Source organism: Sturnira hondurensis, unplaced genomic scaffold (assembly GCF_014824575.4).
Source record: "Sturnira hondurensis isolate 20B ecotype Veracruz unplaced genomic scaffold, ASM1482457v3 Scaffold0017394, whole genome shotgun sequence".
Classification (NCBI taxonomy): domain Eukaryota; kingdom Metazoa; phylum Chordata; class Mammalia; order Chiroptera; family Phyllostomidae; genus Sturnira; species Sturnira hondurensis.
The window spans coordinates 841,118-861,279 of NW_028090025.1; the positions used below are offsets into that span (position 1 = coordinate 841,118).

General features: G+C 37.2%; 1 protein-coding gene across 1 annotated transcript in view; it reads right to left on the minus strand.

Annotated features, from left to right (window-relative positions):
• RNF128 (ring finger protein 128) overlaps positions 1-20,162 on the minus strand; it is a 73,781-nt gene that overhangs the window by 22,091 nt on the left and 31,528 nt on the right. The window contains exon 2 of the mRNA XM_037067713.1: positions 13,658-13,905. Within this exon, the coding sequence (XP_036923608.1) occupies positions 13,658-13,905 (248 nt within the window). The remainder of the gene's footprint in view (positions 1-13,657; positions 13,906-20,162) is intronic.

A 20,162-nucleotide genomic window follows, 5' to 3' on the forward strand; every position in this document is an offset into this window, starting at 1 on the left:
CCATGTCCTGAGTTACCCCACAACTCACAAGGAGAATTCTATGATGGCACTTTATCTTAAGCACAAATATTTTCCCTTCTATTTTGTTGCTTGAATCATAAGTAAATAATAGGGTGACAATAAAAGGAACTACATTTAGTATCTTGAGAACTAGAAGAGTTCTCAGAGGTCACCTAGCCTGATATTTAATCTGACATATTAAAACTGAAGCCCAAAGAGGAGGAACGCCATGCTCAAAATCTCTGAGTTGTGCCCTGGTCACTGTAGCTCAGTGGATTGAGCGCGGGCCTGTGAAGCAAATGATCACAGCTCGATTCCCAGTTGGGGCACATGCCCGGGTTGCAGGCCAGTTCCCAGTGGGGGACATATGAGAGGCAACCACACATTGATATTTCTCTCCCTCTCTCCTTCCCTTCCCCTCTCTCTGAAAATAAGTAAATAAAATATTTTTTAAAAATCTCCGAGTGGTTAAGTCCCACTGAAGACCAGAGTTAAGTCTTTCTTCCCAACATCAAGGTAGCCATCTTTTATCACTGTGGCTTGGAGCAGGAAGCTAGTATCACTTCCTCATATTTATATAGTTATTTTATAATTTAAAAATATTTTTATATCTGTTACTTCCTTTAATCTTCACAACAACCTGCTGAAAGAGATAATACCCTCATTTTAAAGATGAGAAAATGGTGGAGTGGAAAAAATTAAACACAAAAACAAAATGAACAAATAAAAAAATTGTCCAAAAGAGCATGCAACCTCTAAACGATAAAGTTGTCCCAGTAAGAAGAGTTCCAATAAGGAACTGTTTGTATTCCAAGATCCTATCACAAGAACTCAAATATCTTTTGAAGTTTTTCTAACTCCTGGATTCTATGGCTTGTCAAATTGTTGCCAAGTCCTTAAAGTGAACAACCAGTATGACCACAGGACCCTGGCCTAGAATTGCAAATGTCACTATTTTTTTATATAGCTCATGATCTTAAATATTTAGACACCAAACTAGAAAAATATAGATGATAAACCAAGAAGAGAAAATGGGAAAAGAAAACATGTAGTTGATGAGCCTTTGACAATAATCTTACACTTTGTCTTTAGAGCACTCCTGATTTAGACTTAAGAAGCTGTACAATGTGATTGGAGATATGCACTGACAAGGAAATGATACACCTCTAGTGTATTTACTTATTTAAGTCTATATAGTGTGATTTCCTATTCCAAAATATTCAATTCAACACAATAGAAATGCCTGAATCTCAAGTGTTAGTGCTTATCAATTTATTAAGAATGAATGTTAAATATATATTATATCCAAGACTAATTGAAATTCATTTGAGGGACAGGATTGAAAGCAAGCTTTAAATGTAATGTCCAAGTCTATGCCAATGAGAAGAGAACTTGCATTAATATGAATGCTAATATAAAGTGGGAGACACAAAAATACAGGGTAAACACCAAGATGCCAAAAAATTCCAAGCAGGGAACTTGATTATAAAGAATTTATAAAAGATTTGCATCCAGCACACTAGAAATCAATGTTTAACAAAGCAGCCCTTGAATAAAAAATCCTTTAAAAGAAAACTTGGATATTTCTAGCTAACTACTCCTGAGTTTTTACCAAAAAAAAAAAGAGTCATTTTCTCTAAATATAGATGTGAGCCATGTGGTTTACTTAAGAAACACAAACTGTATTTTTGGAGCTTAAATGAAATTCACTTGCAAAACTGCCATTAGTACTTTAAATATTTCACTGTTGCTCTAATAGTAAGAGACTCCAAGATACATTTATTTCTATGAAAAGTGAAATATAACCTGTAAGGTACGAACAAGACAGGGATGTCTGCTTTCACCATTCTTATTAAAGATAATTCTAGAAGTCTTAGCCACAAAAGAAAAATAAAAGGCATATAAACTGGGAAGGAAGAAGTAAAAATGTCATTATCTGCAGATAACATGATATTATACATAGAAAACTCTAAAGGCTCCACCAAAAAACTATTTAATTTAATAAATAAATTCAGCAAAGTATCAGGGTACAAAATTAATATCCACAAGTGGGTGGCACTTTTATACAATAATAATGAACTCCCAGAGAAACAAACTAAGAAAAAAATCTCATTTACCATTACAACAAAAAGAAAAAAATAAGGAACCAAGTAATAAACTTAACCAGGGGGTAAAAAACCTATATTCAAAAAACTGAGGACACTGAGGAAAGAAACAGAAGAAAACATAAACAAGTAGAAGCATATACTAGGTTCATGGACTGGGATAATTAACATCATTCAAATGTTCATACTACCAAATGATATATTCAAAGAAATTCCTGAAAAATTACAATGGCATATTTCACAGATCTAGAACAAATATCCCCCAAATTAATATGGAACCAAAAAAAAGACCCCAAATAGCTTCAGCATTCTTGAGAAAGAATAACAAAGTTGGACGGTTCACAATGCCAGGTACTACAGTATATTAAAACTATATTAAACTAATCTATACTAAAAAGTAACTGTAATCAGAACAGCCTGGTACTGGCAAAGAAACATGCAGTGGATCAATGGAATAGAACAGAGAATTCAGAAACCAACCTATATTTTTTATGGTCAATTAATATTTGATACAATGAAGTCTCTTCAATAAATGATGTTGGTAAAATTGGACAGGTTCATGTAAAAAATGCAACTAAACCACCAACTTACACCATACACAACAATTAACTCAAAATCAACACAGGACTTAAATTTAAGTTAGGGAACTATAAAAATCCTAGAAGGAAACATAGGCGGTAAAATCTCAAACATCTCTTGGAGCAATATTTTGGTTAAAATTCCTCCTAGGGCAAGGGAAACACAGGAAAAAAATGGGACTACATCAAAGTAAAAAGCTTCTGCACAGCAAAAGAAACCATAATCAAAATGGAAAGGGAGCCCACCATATGGGAGAACATATTATCTAATGATACATCTCATAAATTGTTAATTTCCAAAATATATAAATAGCTTATACAACTCAACATCAGGAAGACAAACAAGTCAATTAAAAATAATGAGCAAAGGACCTGAATAGACACTTCCCCAAAGAGGATATACAAATGGCCAATAGACATATGAAAAAATGCCCAATGTCACTAATCATCAGAGAGATGCATATTAAAAATCACACTGAGGTATCTACTTCACATCTACTGGACTGGCTTCTATCAATGAATCAACAAAAAAGTGTGGCAAAGGTGTAGAAAAAAGGAAATCTTAGTGCACTGCTGGCAGGAATGCAGACTGGTGCAGCCACTGTGGAAAACAGTATGTACTTTCCTCAAAAACTAAAAATAGTACTGCCTTTTGACCCAGCAGTTCCACTTCTGGGAATATATCCTAAGTATCCCAAAACACCAATCAGAAAGAATATATGCACCCTTATGTTTATAGCAGTATTATTTACCATAGTCAAGATCTGGAAATGCTCTAAGTGCCCATCAGTGGAAGACTGAATAAAAAAACTGTGGTACATTTTCACAATAGAACGCTACATAGCTATAGATAAGAAGGAACTCATACCCTTTGTGGCAGCATGGATGGACCTGGAGATTATTATGCTAAATAAAATAAGCCAGTCATATCATAAACAAAGAAACAAACAAGTGCTGGAGAGGTTGTGGGGAAAAGGGGACCCTAGTTCACTGTTGGTGGGATTGCAGACTGGTACAACCACTATGGAAAACAGTATGGAATTTTCTAAGAAAACTAAAAATGGACGTACCTTTTGACCCAGCAATTCCACTCTTAGGAGTATATCCTAAGAATCCTGAAACACCAATCCAAAAGAACCTATGCACCCCAATGTTCATAGCAGCACAATTCACGATAGCCAAGAGTTGGAAGCAACCTAGATGCCCATCGGTCAATGACTGGATCACAAAACTATGGTACATTTACACAATAGAATTCTATGCCGCAGAAAGGAAGAAGGAACTACTGCCTTTTGCAACATCATGGATGGAACTGGAAAGCATTATGCTGAGCGAAATAAGCCAGGCAGTGAAAGACAAATATCATATGATCTCACCATTAACAGGAATCTAAACAAACCAAACAAGCAAGCAAAATACGACCAATGACACTCAAATATGGAACAGGCTGACAGGGTCCAGAGGGGAGAGGGGAGAGAATCATAGGGGAAAAGGGGATGGACTCACATGAACAAGTATAAAGGACACATGGACAATAACTAAGGGTGGGGGGTGGAAAGGGGAGGGAGGTGGGGAGCATGGGGTGGGGGGCGGGCAGGGTTGGGAATATAAGACAGAAACCTGTACTTGAACAAGAATTAAATAAAAATTATATTTAAAAAAAATAAAAAAAGAAAAACCAAATAAATAAATAAATAAATAAGCCAGTCAGAGAAAGACAAATACCATATATATCACTCATATGTGGAATTTAATGAACAAAATAAACTAATGAATGAAATAATGAGACATGGATACATGGAACAGACTGATAGATATCAGATGGGAGGGGTTGGGGTGACTGAAAGAGATTAGCCAAAGGATATATATACATATATGCATAGCCCATGGACCCAGACAACAATGTGGTGATGGTTTGGGGGTGGGCGCTCGGTGGAGGGGGGCAAAAGAGGGGGGAAGTGGGTATATCTGTAATAATGTCAACAATAAAAAATATAAAAAAATATATGAAAAGCATATTAAGACTAAGTAGTCTACATTACATATATTGCTTGGATAATATTAAGTCAAACTTATGGGTACTCAAATATGCCTCAACATTTAAATACAATATGCCCCCAAACTGTAATTTATATATTGTTCCTTAAAAAGAACTTCAAGAATATATCTACTTTGTTACAGAACTTACATTGGACATTTTTTCAATGCCTCTCCATCATATCAGAATATCCTCCTACTCTATAAATTCCCATAGGACATTATTTCTACCTCTTATCATATTCTGTAATTATATTATTCATGTCTTTCTCTTCTACTAGATCAGAGGTGTCAAACTGATTTTCACCAGGGTCCACATCAGCCTCACAGTTGCCTTCAAAGGGCCGAATGTAATTTTAGGACAGTATAAATGTAAGTACTTGTGAACAGTTAAGTGAGAGCTCAGCACTGTCACTGGGTAGAAACAAGGTGCGAGGCTGGATAAAACAAATGGAAGGCGAGACTCAGTGCACGGGCCTTGTGTTTGCCACCTATGTACTAGAGTGTGAGGAATGGGCCTTAATCATTCTTAAAAATCCCCATAGTGTCTAGTCATTGCTCAAAGGTTAGCTTCTGAATTTAGGAAATTAAAATAGATTTTCTCATTCAAGTCAGTTTTACTTATCAAAAGCCTCTATTCCACTAAATTTGGGGGGAAAAGGTTTAGAGAACATGTATTAGGCTCCTACCACATGTCAGGTTCAATACTAATCTTAGTGTCATCTTTTTAAAAATTTATTTATTGAGTTTAGAGAGAGAGGAAGGGGAGGGAGGTGGGAAGGGAGGGAGGAAGAGAGAGAGAGATTTGTTGCTCCACTTATTTATGCATTAATTGGTTGATTTTTGTATGTGCTCTGACCAGGGATTGATCCTGCAACCTTGGCATATCGGGAGGATGCTTTAATGAACTGAACTACTCAACTAGGGCAAACTTAGTGTTATCTGTCTAATCATTAACAACCTTATGGAACAGGCATTTTAATATCCAAGTTTTATAGACAAGAAAAGGTTCACAAGCTTGACTAAAGTCCAGGCAACTGGTTAGTTGCAGAACTGTGATTCAATTCAACCTCAGGTTCCAATGGACTTTAAAGCCAATGATCTCTTCACTATAGTACACTGCTTCCACTGTGCAACAGCACAGAAACTTTTAAAAGGTTTCACATTCCTTATGAAGAAGATAAATACAAGAAAAAAGAAATCTGAAAGTCGGCTATTAACCAATCATCAAATCCTTCCAAAATTTACTACTCACTGAGATTTGGTGATCTCTTTTTAAAAAGTGTATCATACCAACAGACTTCTCCTCTCCTCCCCCAACCTAAGAGATACCTGGTGTAAGAATATTTGGCAGTAGAATTAAAGATCGATTGAAAGAAAGAAACTTGGTTGTTGTCCAATTTTTAAAAACTGAAGCTTAATGTCATTATTTTAGCTATTCAAAAGCTGTGATTGCTCTAGTCACTGAAGAATCTCAGCTATGTGGTATTTTGGTTCTGAGTAGGACTTTATTTGGGATGAAAATGATATTCTGCCTAGTTCATTTATGTATTTATATTCAATTAAGCAAAATAAATGTGTCAGTCTGGTGATTTGTCAGCCTGTTTTAGGTCCCAAGGTGTCCAGCTTTTAGCTTACATGAAACCCACATGAATAACACTAGGGATGTAGTTAAACCAAATTACTTGATAGGAAGCAGGGCCTGCAAAAGCAAGAAAGGAGGGTGAATATAAGTAAAATAGATTTTCCTGCACTTAAGCCACCATTTTTAAAAATTTATTTATCTTTAGAGGGGAAGGGAAGGAGAGAGGAAGAGAAACATCAATGTATAGTTGCTTCTCGTGCATCCCCTGCTGGGAATGGGCCCCTGCTGGGAATGGGCCCCTGCAGGGAACTGGCCTGCAACCCAGGCATGTGCCCTGACTGGGAATCAAACCACGATCCTCTGGTTCACAGGCCCGCGCTCAATCCACTGAGCTATACCAGCCAGGGCTTAAGCCACCAATTTTTAAACAAAGATTTTCATTAAAAATTTGGCTCAGAATTTATAAAACAATACTTAAAATGAAAAATTTTAGTAAGAAGATTGTTTCCCTCATATATATATTTCAGTGAACAAAATCAATGTATAAATCATGTGCCTGTTTAGATCTGTAATAACTGAAAGAAATCAATTTTTAAAAATAAAAAGTTATGCATAATATTTGAGTGAAGTATTCCTAAAGGAAAGAGGAGGTACAGGCTATATAATAGCTTCATATAAGTCTATAGAATTCCCAAGATGGAGGTGAACAGGAGTGCAGACCACTCACATGCAGGTAATCACTGTGAATAGTGTGAGGAAATGCACTGTCAGAAAAAGCAGTGAGAAAAAGGGGATTTCAACCCAGTAGAGAGGATATGGTTCAAATTATAGCATTTGTCAAAGAAAGACTAGCAAAACCTTTATAATATAAATATAAAATTAAAATAAATATATAAAAGTCCTGAGACCCATAGTAGTTTCCTATGAGAAAGTCATAGAAAGACTATAAAACTAGATCCTACTCAGACAAAAATTTGTTTAATCTGCTCTTCTTATATAAGAGCCAAAATAATGGTATTTTAAAAGTTACTAATTTTGAAATATAGACAGAAGTAGATACATGCATACAAACATACCTAACATGAATGTGTATAGTATATTGATAGTGTACACAGACAGCTGATAAATCTTCCAATTAATTTTACATACCAGCAGAGAAAACTTAATGTAACCAGAAATAGTGTAGATATTTTTGGTCATGCTTTAAGTTCAAGGATAAATTTTAAGATAATGTAGCTTAGTTTTTTCTTATCTGAGACCACACAGAAGTGCTCTTTCTTTGGCAGTGAACTACAAGGCCATGTGTGTGGTATATCTCTGCTCAGGGAGCCTATCTGAATCTCAGAGTCTGAGATTCAGATGGGGTGTCTGGTCACTAGGTAATTCTGCTAGTTTCTGGCCATGCTACTGAAAATGACCCCAACAATGAAACCAAATGCATGCCATCAATCTTGATTGTGTCAAGCAACCTTGACGAGCTGTTACAACATGGTCCATTGCTCTAGGTGTCTATAACAAAATCATGTCACCAACATAATGAACACTTTGAGTGTCACATTTCTGGGGTTGGCCAAGGGCCAATGATCCATTTGCTCGTGATTTGCAAGGAGTAAGCAATTATATCTACTGTGTTATCTGTCCTCACAATCCATCCTTATGTTCTAGGTCAAGGTCTTTTAAACAACACAGTAGTCATAGTTATTTGGGCTTTTACAGTTACTACAGCATTTATATATGTTACAGTAAGAACAAGATAAGCATATATAATACTTTAGAAAGCAACAAAGGGTGAAAATAGGCTCAAAGAAACAATTCTTCCAGTTTATAAGACCATTTAAAATATATTTATACTAATGTACCAATTTAACATCTGTTTTCTCCTTTCATCTATGGTAACTTGAACTTTGTGATAAACTTTACATAGCTATTTAATACAGTAATGAAGTAAATCTAGTTCTTCTTCAGACCAATCACTCTCCATTATTATCATATCCTGGGGAGGTTTTAATTTCCCAATAACTTGATTGTCATGATTTATTTATATAGAATAGTTTAATCTTATCAACAACCCTAGTAACATACCATATTACAATATAGTTAAGATACAGGTTGGTTTTGTTACAAAACAAACAAAGAAGTATAAAAGAGTATTTATTAAAACTTCCTATAAGAATTGCTCTTTGCCTATATACCACATATTATTATGTGCAAATATTATAACCAATAGTAATGATTCCATCATTTCTATGTTCCATGTTAGCTGAAGACAAAGCAAATAATTTGTCTCAACTCATATTCTATAGTTCACATTGACTGTTATTCAGCAAGGCGATACTTATCTTTTTTCTGGGGAATGTATGAGTATTATTCAGTTTTATTCCTATTGCTAAAAGCTACTTTTATTTTGGTTCATACTTTGGTCAAGATCAGTCAGAGATCTGTGATATAAATTACAATTTCACCTAGAAAATCTTTGTAAATTTGGCGATCTGCATGTGTCTCAGATGCTTTCTCTAAGCTTCATAGCTAAAAAGGGAAGGCCATTACCCCAGGGCTACTTGGGCTTCCATTTGCAGTAAAATAGGTAATAGACCCTGTTGTGTCAGAATATATGCTGTTTTCCAGTCTTGAGAGCTAGCATTCTGTAGCATTGTGCATTAGGTTTGTATTAGTATATTATTAAGGCTTTATCACTTTTCCAAATGAATTCTCATTCTTTTCCCTCTTCTTGGGAGATGATTCCTTTTAATCCATATATTTTAGAGAGTAAATTATTTTCTTCTGAAAATCACTCTTCATTAAAAGTAAATCCAGCTTGTCACATTATACTTTGGCCAGTTTCTATTTCACCTAGAGCCCACTTTTATTTCACTGGTCAATGTGAAATCCAACATATGCCTTGTTGCCATTGACTATTACTTGCCTGGATACAGTTAGGGTACACACATAGTAACTTCCCATGCCAGAGGCAAGAGTATAGCAGTTACTCCAAAATTCAGTTTAATCTGAGCATGCCATAAGGTTTCCACAATCTTCTTTGTCTTAGATTAGGGTTGTTCCTGGTGGAGACATGAATCCACCATGTAATGCCTAGTATGTTATTTTCATTCACAACCCACCTTTCATCCATAGGAAAAGGGATGATATACGTCATTACACATTATACTATGACATGTCAGGCATGCAGCCACTATGTGCTGTCCATTATATTTGGGCATTTTGGTTATTAAAATGTATGGTTATACATTCATCAGTTTGCCTGACATTATACAGTATGCAACATAATGATTCATACAGAAGAAATTCTTGAATATTGTAATGAAGTCCTAATATTCTAATAAAGGTAAGTTTCTGTAACTCAGTTTCATTACCATTTATACTGGTAAAATGGGGATAATGTGGTTAAATATTTAATGATATTTATAGCCATCATACACATCAAGCTCTCTCAAAAATAAATAGGAACTTGGGAAAATTAAATAACATGTAAATGGCATTCTAGCACTTGCAAGTATTTATAAGAAAGGGATTTTTAGTTATACATTAATCTTTTAGTCACACATTAATCCTTTAGTCACTGAGGGATAAACAGATATAGCCTACAAAGTAGTGAGAGATGCCCTCTCCAAAATCTCCTCTACAAGGTGAGAAGTTTTAATCCTATTCTCTACTATTTGTACAGAAGCTAATTTTCATAAACTACTATAAACTATAAAAATTACTTAAATGAACAATGAGACCAGAGCTAAATATCCAATGAAGCTTGTGGAGCATTAGATAGTGCTTTATAAACTGTATTACTTGCTGACAAGGTTTAATGGCACATAAATAGAGTTTTTATAACACTTAGAATACAGAAATACAGACCCTACCACAAACATAAGCAAACCAAGCACTCTTGTCATTATAACTATAACCATTGAGTAGCTACTCACACAGGACTCCTGTTCCTTTAAACCTAAGAGGTAAAAACAGCATAATATACAAATGTTAAATATTAACACAGTGTAAAACTACTGAATGGGCTGGCAGAGGAATCTGAAGCATTCTTTTGACCATAGCTAGTTATAGGCTGAACCTGACACCAATATGATAGTTGCATGTTTGAGAAGACAGAAGTCAATTAATTTTAAACATTGGGATAATCATCATGCATTACCATATACTGATGTGTTGGGAACCACCCTACCTGGTTTCAGAAGCTGTAGCTCCCCATGGCTAAGGCTGAATAAAAAGACCTTGGGACCATAAGTCACCAAGGAGACAAAGCTTATCTTCCTGGCAGAGGTGCTGCCTCTGCCCCCTTTACTTCACCCTGCTTAGCCCTGGGTGGATGACTGGTTACCCAATGGCAGCTAAGATTCCTCAAGGGAGGGATGACCTAAGACAGGCGCCATCTTGAAGGGGCCATCAGGGAAGAACTTAGGGGACTATAGAAAAGGGGTGATGGACCCTCACCCTTCAGCTTTTCAAGGGCCTGAGTCCTCATTCTATCTGTAAAAAGTCTCCTAATTTTTTGGCTGCTCAAATCCCCCACCTGACTTCAGCCTGAAACAATGCTGGAAGCAGGTGAGGCCCTGTGATAGAAAGGGTGGGGTTTCGGGACAATCAGCCCTAAGAAAAGAATGCATAAAATCCTGTGAAACTTGCATTGCTAACAATGCCTTCAATTTAAATGATAAGGGTCCAAACATAAAATGAGTTTGTTCCCCAAAGTTTTATGGCCCTTTGGCTATCTGACCCTGACTCACAATAAGCCCTCATAGTTCTTTGAATGTTATCTATTGTCTGATAATGACTACCTGATAATGATTGATGAGCTTTATGTATATGTCCTGTATTCCTATGTAAATTAAACTCGATAAAAGAAGGAGAGGCAATTGAGGAACAGGCTCAAGGGCCTTCTCCTTTGAGAAATTGGCCACCTTTCCTCCCCAAGCAGATCATGTCTTGGTAGAATTATTCCCATCCAGGACAGACAGGGGGGCTCTGCTGGACAAAGCTCCACCACAGTGGTGTTTAAATATTATGAAGGTTTTATAATAAGATCTCAACTCTCATCTCTTCCTATAAATTCGATGAACTTTCTTGCCATATAGAACTCCTCACTTTTCCTGCACTCCCTAATAAATTGGGTTCATCTCTGCTTATTGGAGAAAGAATACATGAAGCAGCTAGAGTTTCACTGATGTTGGAGGAATTTCTCAGTTCATATAAAAATGTATTCTTGCCCCTACCATATGATCAGCTGAAAGTATTAAATCTGTACTGAGCATTCTGAAGACATAGCATACCACCCTGTTGCTATGGTGAAAATACTTGAGAGGGGGAGGATGTAAGAAATGATCATGGCTTGGACAAGGGCAGAAGCAGTGGCATTGTAAGAAGTAATCAAATTCTGAATATAAAAGGCTTATCCAGAAGGTATCCAGCCATGTAATATGAAAAATAGAGACGTTTATTGAAAAAGATACAAGATACAAGAAACATTGTACACAGGGCAATGACACCTCAGTCCCCTTCAAAGTAGGCACCTTGGGACCCCACAAAATTTTCCTAATCTCAATCAGCTGCCCCAATCGTATTTTCCTGAATATCATCAATGGCTGAAATCTGTTCCCTTTCAAAGGCGATTTTAGTTCCAGGAAAAGCCAGAAGTCATAGGGTGCCAAATCTGAGCTGCAGGGAGGCTGAGTCACCTGGGTAATCTGATGTTTCACAAAAAACTCTGCATGAGACATGATGCATGAGTGGGCACATTGTCCTGATGAAGCTGCCAATCACCAGTTGCCTGTGGATGCGGCTTTCTGAATCATCAAATAGTTTCCACAGAAGAATATTCAAGCTTGACACAAAATTTGATGCAGATTCATTGCTCTACTCACTCAGTCATTTTGAATGCAATGGCCACATAATACACCTGTTCAATCAAAGGCGTCTACTGCCCATACTGGCCAGTACAGTGAAGTTATCATTGTTTATGTATGTGCATTCCAGTCCACTGTCCTTGCTTCCAGGTTACATTGATGTTGCACAAACCACTCTTGTTATATTAACAGTGGCTGGACTTTTTCTGGACAGACCTTATACAATGAAAGTAGAACCAATGGGATTTGCTTATGAAGGTTATATGTGAAGTGATAGAAAAAGAGGGAAAAGAAGAACTCCAAGGTTTTTGGTCTGGAGTCAAGGGAAGTTTTTTTTTTTTTTTTTTTTTGAAAATGGAAGCAACATTAGCATGTTTGCGCATCCACAGTAACAGAAGCCAAGACAGAGGATATAGGATGTAGACAGATTCAGAGACATAGGTAGGCCTGGTAGAAGCCTGTGGAAGTACTCTTTTGGTTACTTCAATTTTCTCATTGGAATAAGAGACAAAATACAAGTTGTGAGTAAAGTTGGAGGATATATTGGAAGTTTAAGGAGAAAGGAACATGTATGATTAGTCACCTAAGAAAGTGGGAAGGGAAATGGCTAAGAAAACACAGTATGATTTTCTGTTAGCTCAGCTATGCAAAGTGCAGGTACAGCAAGTATAACAGAGGGGATGGGCAAGGGAACTTAAGATGTATGCATGGGAGTGACTATTCAAGTTAAAGTGGGTAAGGAGAGAAGTGACGATATCAGGGGAGTAACAAACAGTTTCAAGGTGTAAGACCATTGCCACACAACTATAGGTACCTCCATGTGCAATGATGCTTTGGTATTTTTGCTCTGTTATTTGTATGCTTTGTACTTGTTTATATATTAGTTGTTAAAATATGGTAAAAATTATGAATATGTGACTCTGCTTTGAGTCTGACATGATCTCATTCACAATTAGATCTTTAAACTTGCCTTCCCATGACATTCAGTCTGATCTCTTTTCCCAGCCATGGCCACACATGCAAATACATACATGCTCAGACATACACATATGTGTAAAATAACAGTAGTTACCTGTGTGTGGTGACTAGTTCTTTGTTATGTGGGGTTTGGGGTGAAGATTTTTTCCCTATACTTTCTAATTTCTAAATTTTCTATACTGAGTATAAAATGCTTTTGTAATTTAGAAAAATATTTAAAAGAATATATTTATTTACACCTATATATAATTAAGTGGTGGCTGTGCTCCATAATGTGGTGTTAGAAGACTTAACCAGGCAGGATTAAGGCCACAGACAATTTTAAGAAAATAAAAGATTTGAGAGGATGAAAGCTGAAATACTTTTAAAAACTACAAGTTTTCATAAAACATATATATATATATATATATATATATATATATATATATATGTACTAAAATGCATGACACAGAAAGTGCAACTAAAACAGTAAAATATTTTTAAAGTGGAAAAAGGACCATTACAAACCTGCTTTCTGTTTTGAGCTCTTGCATTCCGTAATCTTCGAGCAGAATAAAAGATAAAATAGCCCACAGTTGCTGCCGTAATAATAAAAAAGGACACAGAAACAAGGAAAATTGAATAGTGATTCACCCAAGGACCATGTTTTTTCCCTACTTCGATGACCATTGTTACTTGTATGCCTCTTTGAATTGATTGTAGAATTTTTGTGCCTTTCAGATTGCCAATCATGATTGCAACAATGTCTCCTGCACCTATAAAAGAAAAGGAATTTAGTTTTAGTTTGGTAAAGCTTTCTTAGTGCAAAAATCTAAGTGCTAAAGTGCTTTTAAATGATTCCTAAGGAGACAAAGGAAAGATATTCATTCAAATAACATTTTGTGGGCATCTACTATGCATATATAAGTCATAGGGGATACAAACATGCTAAGATTTGAACACTAATCTTAAGGAACTCAGTGTAGTAAGGAAGTTGTCATATATAACAAATATCTTCCCTCTTCTCAGGTTAACCACTTATAATTCAACAATATTGAGTCTGGGGCCTAATTTGCCTCTTAAATAAAGGCTTTTTGAAAGACTAATAGTCCCCTGGATGGTACAAAATATAGATTACATTCTAGGGAATCTGAGATTTGAGAAAAAGAAATATTTAACTATACATTTCCCAATTTATAAGGTGATAGACTATCTTACGAGCTCATTACTAAAAAGTATAAGAATTTACATATCCAGATTAATAATCTGAGGCAAAAATACAAGGACAAATGTACAACATATTGAAATGTATGTTACTACTCAACACCAACTAAAATTGAGTGTTAAATTAGACTAAATTTATTACTTAGTCTCATAGTCTAAATCTTAGTCTTGTTGACTCTGAAAATGAAGGCGCCTACTGAGTAAAAAGGGCTACTGGTGGCTAATTGGGCTCAAATTTATATGCAGAGCCTAGCAGCCATTGCTGAACAGGTGCCTCTCACTGAAGCCTTGCTTCAGGGAGAAGCCTGAACTAAACTGTCTATGACCTCTGCACCGAACTGCTTTTCTGCATCACGTTTCTGCCATCTGAGCCAGCCATTATAAAGGAGTTCCTGGAATTGTATTTCAACCTATAGGACTGAGACGTTCCCCATCCAATTGAAGATTCACAGCTATATCCTCATCAGCCTCTTCACTGACCAATCAGAGTGGATGGCTCCATTCCAATCAATCAGGACAATGCTTTTTGAGCCAACCAAACTGTGAAGATTTGGAGCCCTCATTTTCATGAGAACTGATCAATCAGAAACAAGGGTTGGGAGCGTCTCTCTATATAAGTAAGCTCCCCTATGACTCTTGGAGCATACTTTCCCTTTTCACTGAAGATTGATTTCTGCAGCTGGAGCTGTGCCACACAAGCTATTCTTCAGGAGAAGAATGAAGCTGTCCTGTCTGGTTGGGCCCAACTGGACCAAAGCAGAGATATCCAGGCAGGCTAGAATGAAGTTCAGCTATTTTGCTGGAGAAGGGCCAGCTGTAACACCTGGGCTGCCTCATTCCCAGGGCAACTTCAAAACCATGCTATTCCACAATTGAGCTGTAACATTACCCAGTTGTCTTATAGCTGTGCTGTTCCCCAGTCTATAGGAGACCATTCTGCATTGCATGGGCCAAGCTCCCACTCGGAGATACACAGGACTCACGCCCACAGATAGGTTCTCCAGGGGGAAGCAGGCCTGCACTGTACCTAGACTGCTATGAGACTTGCTTTTGCTAAACTCCCTCACCCTGAATTGAGGCAGAAAACATTTACTGCAAAGTAACTTCCTAAAATGCACACTAAACCTTCCAACGACAAGTGTAACTGGTTTAACCACTTTCCCCCTTTCATTTGCAAATATCCTTCTTCTGTGATGTGATTAGCAGCATCCTCTTCTTTGTACTCTGTAAAAGGTAACCACCTAAAGTGAACCTGTGCATAGTAAATGAAGACCTTCATGTAATGTGCCCAGAAAAACAATAAAAGCAGATTGAGGCCAGGGCCGAGGCTTTTTCTCCTCTTGAGAGAGAAGTCACTGGCCCGTTTTCTCCACAGGATTCGGTAGTATGTGTGGATTTCTTTTGTCTCAGCTACAATGCCGTGGACCCCATGAGCCAGGGTCTGAGACACCAGTCAAGTTGTATAATGGTTGTGCTATTCCACATCTGTGCTGTTCCATAACTGTGCTGGATTAGAATTGAGCTGTTTGCATTGAACACAGTCTTCCACTTTACCGCAGTGCAAATTGGGGGTTCCTATTGGTGTTGTATTGGTGCCAGTGACCATCAGTTGACAGTCTAAAGGCCTAATTTCTGTAACACCTCTTTCTCTACCCCACCCTCAACTAATCTTTGTCCTCCCTACCCCTCAATTGTATAAATCTTGTGAAAAAAAATAAGGGTCAAACATTCTTTTCCAAAGTTATGAGGATGTCAAATTACTCATGCCATTTCAATGTTTATCATGGTTTAAATTCCTTCCAGTTGATATGACCTGAGACCAATAATCTGAAGCAAAAGAACAGAGTTCTTTGAATGTTAAGTGATTAACAACCAGAGTAACCACCTACTGATATTAGGTTAGGATACTATCTTGGTTAATGATCAAACTGAAATCTGGAATAAGCAAAGCCACACATGCAAGCATACACACACTCTAAAAGGCCCTTCAATATGAAATTAATACTTATTCATACTTTCCATAATTAGTTTAAGAGTACAAGCCTTAAATGGCAAATACACAGCAGAGTTTTTACCCAAACAATCCTTTAAATTTATGATCCCCAGTGACCAAAGTCTTCAAAAGATCAAGATCATCTCCTTACTTCAAGTTACTAATTTAAAAATGATATACTCATAAAGTATTATTACAGATTTTAAAAATTCTAAAAGACATTGTTTTTCCATAGTATAACCATTTACTTAAAACATAACTTCACTAACTCATTTGCAAGCACTGTTTGGCAGACACTAACAACTTCTCATTTACATGGGGAAAACCTCAAAAGCAATGGAAAATGGAGTCTAAAATAAGTTCTGTTGCATATTTATACTCTACCAGTGTATGATACAATATCTTTTATGGGTCTAGAGCAGTAATCCTCAACCCTTTTGACACCAAGGACCATGTGGAAGACATTTTTCCCTGAATGTCGGGGTGAGCAGCAGGGAAAGGAGGCAGAGCTCAGGCATCTTGCATGCCTCCACTCACCTCCTGCTGTGCTGCCCCATTCCTAACAGGCCACAGATTGGTATCTGTCAAAAGCCCGGAAGTTGGGGAGCCTTGGTCTAGACATTTGGTTATTTTGCAAGAAGGGTGACTCACTTTTCTATTTATTTGGGGGCTTCACATTTCTAGCTTTGGCACTAAAAGCAGACTTTGTCTTTTCTATACCAAATCTATGTCAGGAAGATTTAGTTGTATAAAGTTTGATTAATTACATGAATTAATTACACAACCTAGCATTCATTTCTGGTGTTGTAACCTATATAACCTATGAAAAGCATGGATAATTGTGACTTCCAGCCAAGATGGAGGTGTAGGTAGATATACTTTACTGCCTCACACTTTACTGCCTCACACAACCAATAGAAGAACAGCAAATTTAAAAACAAAAAATAACCAGAACTGTCAGAAAACTGAATGGTATAGAAGTGCGAGAAAACAAGGAGTTAAAGAAGAAACATTCATCCCGGCAGGTAGGAGGGTCAGAGATGGGCAGCTGAGGCAGAGAGGACTCACGGAAAGGTGGTAGCTAGAGGACCATGGAGTTCAAGGTGGCAGCTGGTGGAGCAAGCAGTTCCACATTTGTGTGTGGCTAAACTGGGAGGAACAACTAGGTAGTGAGACAAACCACACAACCCAGGGTGCCAGTGCAAGGAAACAGAGCCTCAAAATCTCTAACTGACAAAACATGTGGGGATTGAGGCAGCTGGTAAAACTTCCAGACTCACAGGTGAGTTCACTGGAGAGACCCACAGAGTCCTAGAATATGCAAAAAATCATCCACCTGGGAATAAGCACCAGAGAGCCCAATTTTCTTGTGGGTGGCTGGGAGGTGACTGAAAGCCAGCTAAGAGCTGAGCAAGTGGCGCTGCTCCCTCTCAGCCCCCGGCCCCCACATACGGTGCTACACTAGGGTGTGGGTTGCCCTTCGCTGGTGAATACCTAAGGCTCCACCCCTTACTACATAACAGGGATGCCAAGAAAAAAATATGGCCTAAATGAAAGAACAGATCAAAACTTCAAAAATAGAACTAAATGGCCCTGGCTAGTGTGGCTCAGTGGATTGAGTGCTTGGCTGAGAACCAAAGGGTCACAAGTTCGATTCCCAGTCAGGGTACATGCTTGGGTTGCAGACCAGGTCCTCAGTGCTGGGGGCAGGGTCATGTGAGAAGCAACCACACATTGATGTTTCTCTCCCTTTCCTTTTCTCTTCTCTCTAAAAATAAATAAATAAAGTCTTTAAAAATAGAACTAAATGATGAAGAGATAGACAAACTATTAGATGCAGAGTTCAAAACAGTGGTAATTAGGACGCTCACAGATATGGCTGAGTATGACTGCAAAATAAAGGAAAAGGTGAAGGCTATGAAAAGTGAAATAAAGGCAAATGTACAGGGAACCAACAGTGATACAGAGGAAATCGGGACTCAAGTCAATGATTTGGAACAGAAGGAAGAAATAAATGTTTATCCAGAACAGAATGATGGAAGAATTCAAAAAAATGAGGAGGGGATTAGGAGCCTCTGGGACAACTTTAAACATTCCAACATCTGATTCACAGGGGGGCCAGAAAGACAAGAAGAGAAAGAAATTGAAAACTTAGTTGAAAACATAATGAAGGAGAACTTCCACAATCTGGCAAAGGAAATAGACTTCCAGGAAGTCCAGGAAGCTCAGAAAGTTCCAAAATTTGGACCCAAGGAAGCATACACCAAGGCAGATCGTAATTACTTTACCCAAGATTAAAGATAAGGAGAGAATCTTAAAAGCAGCAAGAGGAAAGGAGACAGTTACCTACAAAAGGAGTTTGCATAAAATTATTAGCTGATTTCTTCAAAGAAATCTTACAGGTAAGAAGGGGCTGGAAAGAAGTATTCCAAGTGATGAAAGGCAAGGACCTACATCCAAGATTACTCTATCCAGCAAAGCTATCATTTGGAATGGAAGGGCAAATAAAGGGCTTCCCAGGTAAGGTCAAGTTAAAGGAGTTCATCCCAAGCCCTTATTATATGCAATGTTAAAGGGATTTGTCTAAGAAAAAGAACATCAAAATTATGAACAATAAAATGAAAACAAACTCACAACTATTAACAACCGAACCTAAAAAAAACAAAACAAAACAAAAACAAAGGAAACAAACAGAACAAGAACAGATTCACAGAAATAGTGATCATATGGAAGGTAATTAATGGGGAGGGTTTGGAGGGAGAATGTGGGAAAAGGTACAGGGAATAAGCATAAATGGTAAATATAAAATAGACAGGGAAAGTTAAGAATAGTATGGGTAATGGAAGAGCCAAAGACCTTGTATGTATGACTCATGGACATGAACTATGTTTGGGGGCAGAGGAGGGATAAAGGAGACAAAAAAAATGGGACAACTGTAATAGCAGAATCACTAAAATATATTTAAAAAAGAGCATGGATATTTGTAAAAGTCAGGTTTGAGAATATATGATAAATTTAAAGATTCCTTTTTAATCACAGAGGTGTCCTTCTAAACTTTTTTTTGACTAATAGAAATGTTTCCATTCTTTTAGAAGATATGTGGTGGGTGGCAGAGGTGGGTGTTCAGGAACATACTGGCCATTGTAGTCACATGGAGATTAAAAACACTGATAAGAAATACATTGTCTATACATAATGAACAATGCTGTGCTTCAGTTTCCCTATTTCATATTCATACATGCTATATATAGTCCAACTATCTACTGAATAACTTTCTAATCATATAAAGGATCTATTTATAAGCATTATTATATATCACCTCTTCCCCACACTCCTGCAATTGTTTAAAAATTACTCGTCCCCCAGTGTTCCCAGTGACAATTAATGACATCACAAATCTCTGTTCAACTGTTTTAGGAACCACAGAATCAGGTTTGAATACTTGGTGCTAACCTACTAAGTCATGTAGATGCTACTTCCTGGCATCTCTCATTATCGGATCCTTTTTTCTACTCACGCTGCCTATATAATAGAGGACTTCTACTGTCAACTCTAAAAATTCAACCAAGCTTGCGTTTGAAGAAAGAGTAAAACAGGCTTCCAGAGACAGAGAGCTCAAGGGATTCAGTACGAGTACCCTCTGATATTTATATTGGTTGCTCAGTGACATTTTTGTTTACTTTCTGAATCCTGGCTACGCTCTGGATAATTGAGGTTGCCAGATGAGATTTAGCTATAAACTAGACCCTGTTCTCAGTGCTTTACATGCATTAAAATATTTCGTCTTCACACCAGCCCTCTAGGGTAGGTATTGCT